Source organism: Macrobrachium rosenbergii, chromosome 12 (assembly GCF_040412425.1).
Source record: "Macrobrachium rosenbergii isolate ZJJX-2024 chromosome 12, ASM4041242v1, whole genome shotgun sequence".
Lineage (NCBI taxonomy): Eukaryota > Metazoa > Arthropoda > Malacostraca > Decapoda > Palaemonidae > Macrobrachium > Macrobrachium rosenbergii.
Window position 1 is genome coordinate 95858511 of NC_089752.1, and position 9147 is coordinate 95867657.

General features: G+C 40.0%; 1 protein-coding gene across 1 annotated transcript in view; it reads right to left on the reverse strand.

The window, feature by feature from the left end:
• The window catches only part of LOC136843758 (protein abrupt-like), a 206012-nt gene extending 198399 nt beyond the window's left edge, over positions 1-7613 (reverse strand). Inside the window, exon 1 of the mRNA XM_067112420.1 lies at positions 6409-7613. Within this exon, the coding sequence (XP_066968521.1) occupies positions 6409-7365 (957 nt within the window). The 5' untranslated portion in view covers positions 7366-7613. The remainder of the gene's footprint in view (positions 1-6408) is intronic.
• Between the last annotated feature and the right edge of the window lie 1534 nt (positions 7614-9147).

Here is a 9147-nt window from a genome sequence, read left to right on the forward strand (position 1 = left end):
AGTCCACAGAGACAGATCTTGAGATCCTTTCGGATTCCATCAATTACAATTTCACACTTGAAGACAGGATAGTTATCACGTACACCATAATCAGCGAATATGGAATACGGAATATAAAATTTAGGCCATAGTCTAAGCTCTGGGACCTATGAGGTCATTCAGCGTTGAAAGGAAAATAGTGAGTAACAGGATGAAGGCCTCGCAGTTGCACTATGAAACAATTGTTAGGAGAGGTATCATCAGTGAGCACTAGATAATGTTTCATAAAAATAGTGATCTGGGCTAGAGCTGATGGACACCAATGTCTTCACAATAACAGAATTAAGGTTCTGCACTTTACAATTTATTCATAGGCTAAGTTAAAAAAAAAATTCAAAAACAACAAGGATCAACAATACGAAATGATACTAAACTGGTACACAAATAAATCACAAATGAAAACTGACCAATAACAGGAATGAAATCTCGGTGCAAGTATCATTTAAATGACTGCGTTTAGATAGGAATCTCCCATAGGAATGCAAGTCCATCCAAAATTATCTAAAAAAGAAAATGGGGCTCATTTACATCAGAAACAAAAGGAAATTCAAGAAAATACTTTTACTTAAGATTACTGACACATATAAGAGGATTTAAAAGTGCTGAATAGTTACATGTGTAGCTCCCAGTAGGACTGAACAACAGTGTAAAGTGAAAATGAAATTCTTTTACACTGCAACACAAGGAACTCTTTCTCGGGACTATTATTTCTGCCCAGAAAATACCCTGAATGCCCAGCATATCAAGGCTGGTCTAAGCACGCATACTCATTCATTCAGGCACTCCCTTATTCCTATACCACCAATTAATTCATAACATCCAAAGAGGTCAACACAACACATTCTGAATATCTGACACTTGAAGAACAGCTAGGTTATCTACCATGAAGCACTCTGTCTCAAATTAATATATCTTCGGAGGCCGATTTTCCCCTCTCAATACTAACTGTCTACGGTATACTTAACAACTAATTATCTCATTTTCCACTATTTACCATTATAACAGTAACAGCAATTCAATGGGAGTTTACGTCTATCGCAGAATATAGACAACAAAATCGAGACAAATGATTATTCATATTAGTGTGATATTCATATAACTATCCTTTATTCTTACTGGATATTCAACTCTCTGTGTCCAACTTATACAAAACACTCGTAAATCACTGAAGATATATGATCCCGCAAGTACAATCAGCTGCAGCAACACCAAATATTAATGCAGAGACAATTAGACCTTTACTTTGAACCTTTTCTCTCATAGAAATCTGTTTTTCTTTAAATGTGAATGGAAATGTGCCTTCCTCAATACACTGGCTTAAATGCAATTATCTCCTGTGCTTTTTTAGTCTTCTGAAGGAAACAAAACCACTACAACACTGCTATACTTATTCATTCCTAAGACCAGTTGTTTCGATTATCCATGGTAGTCTCCAGGCCTAATCTAGATTCACAATGGAATTACATTCTAAAATATAGCAGAATTCAGCCAAAAAATTATCAAAAAACAAGAACCGAAAACGAAAATTTAAACAATGCAAATTTACTACAAACCCCGTAGTTCTGATAAGTGATAAACAAAATTCTCCAAAGAGCTCCAAAAGTCTGCAGCCACGCAGCCATCCTGCTTCCTACACAGCTCACACTGATAGGCTTCCACACCTCTTCCAAACTTAATCTGCGAAGTACATTGGTCCCAGACTCCCTGGATCTCCATAGGCGACGATGTTCCCAATCACAAGGGCAGCCACCAATGCCCAACATAGGCATAGTTAAATTATTTTTCTAAACTACTGCGCGCTCTTACCCACTAAAAGAAGGAAACACGTGACTGTTGATGGGTGAGAACAGTGAAGTAATGTGGGTGCTTTTGAATTTACTAGAAATAATTGTGTGCCAACCACAGACACAGGAATCACACTGAATATGGTTAAATGGGCCACACAAACTTCTTTCACTGGCTACTAAATATATAATCCTAAGTACTATTGTCATTATAAGTCAAAATGAGCACCCTTTCTTATGGAAAACAAAGATCCAAAGATCCTGGATGAATTGCTAACTTCCGCAGAATAAGAAGCTCATATGAGAAAAAAGAAAGAAAGAACTGAATAGAATAGAATAGAATAGAATAGAATAGAATATAGAACTTAGGCCAGAGGCCAAGCGTTGGAACCTAAGGGGTCATTCAGCGCTGAAACGGAAGTTGACAGTAAAAAGGTTTGAAAGTTGCAACAGGAGGAAAACATCGCAGCTGCGCTATGTTAGGAGGGTGGAAAGTCAGATGGAAGAAAAAGACTATGATCGGAGATACAGTAAAAGGAATGAACGGGGTTGCAGCTAGGGCCGAAGGGACACTGCGAAGAACCTCAAGTAATGCCTACAGTGCACCGCATTAGGTGCACTGTCGGCGGAGAACTGAATATACCGGGTATTCATTAAAGAAAAACTATATAAGAATATGCAATAAACAAGAAATAACATCGAATCAGCACTCAAATAAATTCAAGCAAGTGATAAATAAACAACTGGTGGAGAGCTTCACCGACCCAAAACTGGAGGAGACCAAGGCGCAGAGACTATGGCGGAGTCTATAAAACATTTCTTCTTCCTGAGTTTACAAAGATTCTCTATAAATTCTTTCATCAAAAAAGGAAGCAACAAGGCCTTTATTGGCCATCAACAGACTGCATCTTCCCAGTTCTGCTTCAAACTGTCACTTCATCATTTTCTGTCCCCCCATGTCATACTGTCAGTTACTGTCGCCATCGAACTCAGTCAACTGATTCATATCTATTCCATCCTTAAACAAGTAAAAAATGCGCCCAGGTTTCTTCGGGGCAATCGAGTTTTATGTACAGCGTATAAAGCTGTAGGAAACTCTCAGCCACGGCCCATGAAACTCTCATCCGCGGCCCATGAAACTTTCAGCCACATCCCGGTGGCGCCCTGTACTGTTGGCACCTACAGCGGTGCCAGGCACATGATCATGGTTAACTTCAACCTTAAATAAAATAAAAATTACTTAGGCTGGAGAGCTGCAATCTGGTAAGTTTGATGATTGGAGGGTGGATGATCAACATACCAATTTGCAGCCCTCTAGCCTCAGCAGTTTTTAAGATCAGAGGGCGGATGGACAGACAAAGCCAGCACAACAGTTTTCTTTTACAGAAAACTAAAAACTTAAGGAAGACGCAAGTCAGTGCAAATCCATCCCACGCCGTGAGTTCTTTATTAAGTGTGCGCACCTGTGAGCATTCCTAGTGAACACCACAAAAAAAACATTCGTCTGCCTGTATCTTACAGAGGCTTTCGACCTTCCTTGATGGCAAGCATCGTTGTATCATAAACCCCTTCAACTACCAACCCTATTTCCTATTCTCTCCACATTATCAAACAAAACTCGTCGCTTTCGGGCAAATTACCTGTACTACCATCTTGACCTTATTTCTGTTTCTAAGCCTATACTTGTTACCATCCAAACCTCTTAGCTACTTGCTTAGTTTAGGTACAGGCCATTGCTTAAAGGCGGCCAGCAAGTAATGAAGCACATGATGCCTCGTGTCGACCTCTGGACTAGGCCCTACCAACCATGGTGAACTCTCTTTACTCTATATATTATATAATCATTTGTTAAAAATCATATCACATACATACATGCATACATTACATACAATGTATTAAAGCGCTCGTTAACAAACGAAAGAGCACCTACATACACAAATTATGCTGCCTCATCTTAATCCCATTCTTCTATGACCGACACTTAGAAAATATCTGAGGTTGGATTGATTTAAAAATTGTCGTTACCTACCTCATACTTACGAAAACAAAGCAGAGGTCACAATACCCTCGGTGGAGATTCTGAGATCATTCAATTTTGTCATATAAAAGGTCCGAACGCGTATCTGATTAAACTCCTACTCGTTTCCATAAAATACAGCTTATACACACATACACACACACACATATATATATATGTATATATATTATATATATGCATATATATACATATATCTAAATAAACTCCCAGTCGTTTCCATAAAATACAGCTTACACACACATTATATACATAGGCTATACATGTATATATATGCATATATACGCATATATATACATATATATGCACATATACGTGTATATATGTATATATGCATATATATACATATATATGTATATAATGTGTGTAACCTGTATTTTATGGAAACGACTGGGAGTTTATTTAGATATATGTAGCCTATATATATGCATATATATAAAATATATATATATGTATACATATGCATATATACATATAAATATGTAAGCATATGTATATAGCCTGTATACATATAGGTATGTGTGTGTGTGTGGTCCTTTGATAGGCAGAGCTGAGCAACACATATTATACTAAGCAACCTTTCTCGTTTGTGTTAAAAAAAAAAAAACTCCAAGTGGCGTTAACCTTCTAGTTTCGAAAAGGTATTTTGGAATGAGGGTGCAAGACCCACGCCCTTCCCCGACCATTAGCGATGTGAGTCGATATAGCTCACAAGTTGCAGAGTACCCGCGTCACAACTTAGGTCAAGGGACTTGCATAAAGAGCCTGAAATTCGAACCCTGAAAACACATGCGCGTGTTTGCGCGCGCGCACCCTTACCGCGTATATAGCCTACACCCACATATGCCTGTGATGGCCCCCGGGCTGGAAGAAATGTAATAATACAGAAAACGGAGCGAGCGAAAATCATGATAATGGAGAATTCTGCCTAACGACAAAGGCTACAATGATAATTATGGTGATTACGATGACGTAGCAAAACTGACGAAGGGCAGAGTTCTCGTGAAGAACAACAACAACAACAAGAAAAGCAGCAGCAGCAGCAACAACCTCGAAGACAGCTCGCAACAACTCCGCAATAATCACGTTAATAAATATAACAATAATAATATTGGTTCGCTGACCTCCTCACGTTTCATCATCATTATTTTCGTCCTCTCCGCCATTATCTTGATTATTACTTTTATTCATATTATTATGCTCATTATCTGCGTCGGAGTTCCACGAATAACTTGAACACTCCTTGCTGGTAATTTTCTGCTGCACAACCGGTACTTGAATGGATTCATTATGTTATTATCATTATTACTATTATTATCAGAGCTATCGAGGTTTTTGTCTTATTATCGGTTTTATCATCATTATCTTGTCTCTTTTTATACTTAGCCAGCAAGTTCAACAAACGGGCCGAGAATGTTAATCTTAATTAAAAAAAAAATCATCCTAATTTTTCTGAGATCAATATCAAGGCGAACCCAAGTCCAAAATAAGGAGGGCACACCAAAGACAACGCTACTTCAATGAAAATCCTGAATACTGAAGAAAACAAACAAATAAATAAATAAAAACAAAATACCAGCACAGCACTATCGAAAGTTAAAATTCCTAGTTGGCATCTCGTGGCCTGGCTGCCTGGCCAATCATCTCTAATGATAATTACTTTAATGACAGATGATGATAATGATGATGGAATTATTTTGATGGAGACGGATGATGGCGAAGGTGGAGTTTTCTTTGTTGCAACATCGACGAATATAACCGAGGAACGATATAGAATAATGATTATGCATATAATGGTGGCAGGAGGGGCAATGACAGCGGAAATAGCAGTCTCTCGCGAAAGCACAACAAACCACAGAAACCGTGGAACAGGCGTCTCCAGATTAAGCACAAACTCAAATGTTTTCGATGATCGCCCAATCCAGCGGAGCACCTCCGATTTAGTAACACCCACGCACATATACACACACATTTACTCAGCTGGGGCACAGCCTTTTTTAAAAGCTGGGTGCTGATGTACATTATAGTAGATATGTGACACCAACCTAACGATCGCAAGCAAAGACAACATCACCATAATAAAAGGCTCTCTCATTAACATTTCCAACTTTCAAACACTTCACAAAGAGGGCACCTGATAAAAATATATATATATATATATATATATATATATATATATATATATATATATATATATATATATATATATATATAATTTACTTTTTATCAGGTGCCCTCTTTGGGAAATGTTTGAAAGTTGAAAATGTTGATAGTGTCCTTTATGGTGATGTTTTCATATATACATATATATATATATATATATATATATATATATATATATATATATATATATATATATATGTGTGTGTGTGTGTGTGTGTGTGTGTGTGTGTGTGTTTGCGTGTGTGTTTTGTGTGTGTGTGTGTGTGTGTGGGGCATACATAAACATGTTAGGTTCATATAAATGTGTACATATCAGCGAACATGGCTGCATTTATACTCTATAAAAAGCAACATGACAAAAAAAGCAGGTGGGGGGGGGCATATTACCTTGACGAAGGGCCTTGGAGGCATATTCATCTGATAGTGCATCGGGGAGGAGAGTCCCAGAGCGCCGAAGAGTCCCTGTGGATGAGGATGGTGCTGAGGGTGCTGATGCTGCGGGTATTGGTGGTGGTGCCCGTAACCATGGAGGTGAGGAGGTGGGCGTGGCTGGGGATTGGCGCTGGTGATGGGGATGTAAGGTTGAGGGCGTCCTAGGAAGGCGTGCAAGGGCTCCCAGTATTCCCACTGGGGGGAAGCGATCTCCCCGGAGAGGAGCTGCCTTCGCGTGCGGTTATAGAGCGCCTTCAGGTTGTTGAGTCGCTGACGGGCCTCGTCCCCTGACACGTCCTTCCTGCGGGTGAGGGCGGCAGCGAGGGCGACCCAGATGGCCCGGTGGTTCTTCTTCTCGTTGTTGAACTTGCCCTGCCACTCGTCGCTCGTGTACAGGCTGATCAGTTCGGAGGTCTCCTCGTAGGTCCAGTTGCGTGACCTGCCCCGCTCCATGGCCATGCTGTCCTGAAGGTCAGCCCATCCTCCCCAGGGCATCCCCGGGCTGTTATCCAGATTGAAAAAGGCGGGGGGCAAAGGAGGTCTGGCTACCGGAGTACTCATGCCGGGAATCATGCCACCCATAGTTGGGCCCCCTCCCATGGCACCTCCTCCTCCTCCTCCCCCTCCACCTCCTCCTCCAATCGCGCCGCCCATTCCTCCTGAAGAAGTTGACGGAATACTACGCGGCAGATCAGAATTAGAAGGAGAGGTGCTGGTGGTGGGAGACGGGACAGCAGCAGCTGTCATCGCGGTGCCCATGGGTATGTTGTTGACGTTGTTCGAAACGTTAGGCTGCATGCCCGCCCCTGCCACTAAGCCAGCGAGGCCTAACAGCTGATGATGAGTAGGCAGCTGGTGGGGGGCGGGAGGGGGAGGAGGCTCGTTCCCCACACTGGCTCGCTCGGCGTTCATCGCGGCGGCGCTGAGCACAAAGTTTAGCAAAAGTCTATTGACAAGTACACAAACAAACACGGGACACCACCGCACGTCAGCCCTTGAGAGAGAGAGAGAGTGAGAGAGAGAGAGAGGAAGAACAAGGCCGGTGCTCACCCTCAGCCTTTCCTATAACAACACACACTCACACACTCAGACTCAACGGCGGCTGCTATACACACTGCTGAGAACGCGGGCGCACCTTCAAAACATTTGCGTTAACTGCTGTGCGCATGCGTCCTTCCACTTTCATTCTGACACGATGGTCGTATCCCGCAAGATAGCAAACACACACAATATCCACCCTTATGGAACCCATTATCATTTGATGATCGTCAAGTCAGCGAGACCCCGATATAAGACCCCCGCACCCCGCCATCAGACGCCTGATCATCATCATCACCATTATCATCATCATTACGCCAGCCGCGTCGGACCCAAACGACCTCCGGTAATGATGATGATCATCATTACGTTGATGACGCACCAGGAAACGACGATAATAATGGCAGGGCTTAATGATAGTTTGCGCGGAGAGGCAATATTACAGAATATAAAATATAATAATCATGATAACAACTCCCACTGTTTCATCATATTCACAAACCTCGTTATAGAGCACATCCGACTCGAACATAATAGAACATATATATACAATGGCAACATTTGGAACGTATATAAGTATAAAGATTTATTTTATGTTAAAGTATTGGGTACATTCTTCGCTCTCACTTTTTTCTTCTTTATTCTAAATGTCTTATGCTTGTTGTGAGGAAGGCTCGTACAATTATTTTCTCTTGCTGCCAGCGTCGCATTCTAACAAAATTTCGTAATGGATTTTCTCTCTCTCTCTCTCTCTCTCTCTCTCTCTCTCTCTCCCTCTCTCTCTCTCTTTCCGATAAGTTTCTTGACCTTCATTTCCAAATGACTTTCCACAGAAACTTAGACAAGAAAAGCGAAATTCCTTACTGATGTAGACTACTCATTCTCTATTCCTTCTCTTCTCTCTCTCTCTGTCTCTCTCCCTCTCTCTCTCTCTCCTTCTCTTACCCCTTCCCGACTCATATCTCTTTATTAATGGGTTCTCCCCCAACTGGTATAATTCGTCCCTTCTTTTCGGCGACCATTAACAGTTCTTGCCATTACACAAAACAAAAATAAACATATTTATTCTTCGCCAATCTATTTCCACTGCGTGCGAGTAGTGTTTCCTTTTCCGTTTCTCTCTGATTGCCATATATATATATATATATATATATATATATATATATATATATATATATATATATATATATATATATATATATATATATATATAATATTATTCTCACTATTTTATATATATATATATATTTATTTATTTATATATATATATATATATTATATATATATATATATATATATATATAATGCATATAGGCAGGTTCGTCACAAGGAGGAGAAAATGAAAAACTAAGTACCGAGAACTTTCGTGTAACTGCTACACATTTTCAAGGTACAATGAACAAAGTAAGAGAATTTTTGTACTTCGGAAAATTTTACATGAAAAGAGAAAATCACTTTAAATCAAAACGGCAATTAGAATAAGCAATAGCCTTCAATTAAATTTACTTTTGAAGAAGAGAAAGATGGGGTTTTACCATTTCTGGATGTTAAAATTAATAGGATTAATAGGAAATTTAAGTTTTCAGTATATAGAAAACCCACAAATATATTCATTACTATTCTAACCATAGCGATCAGGTGAAAGCATCTACATTT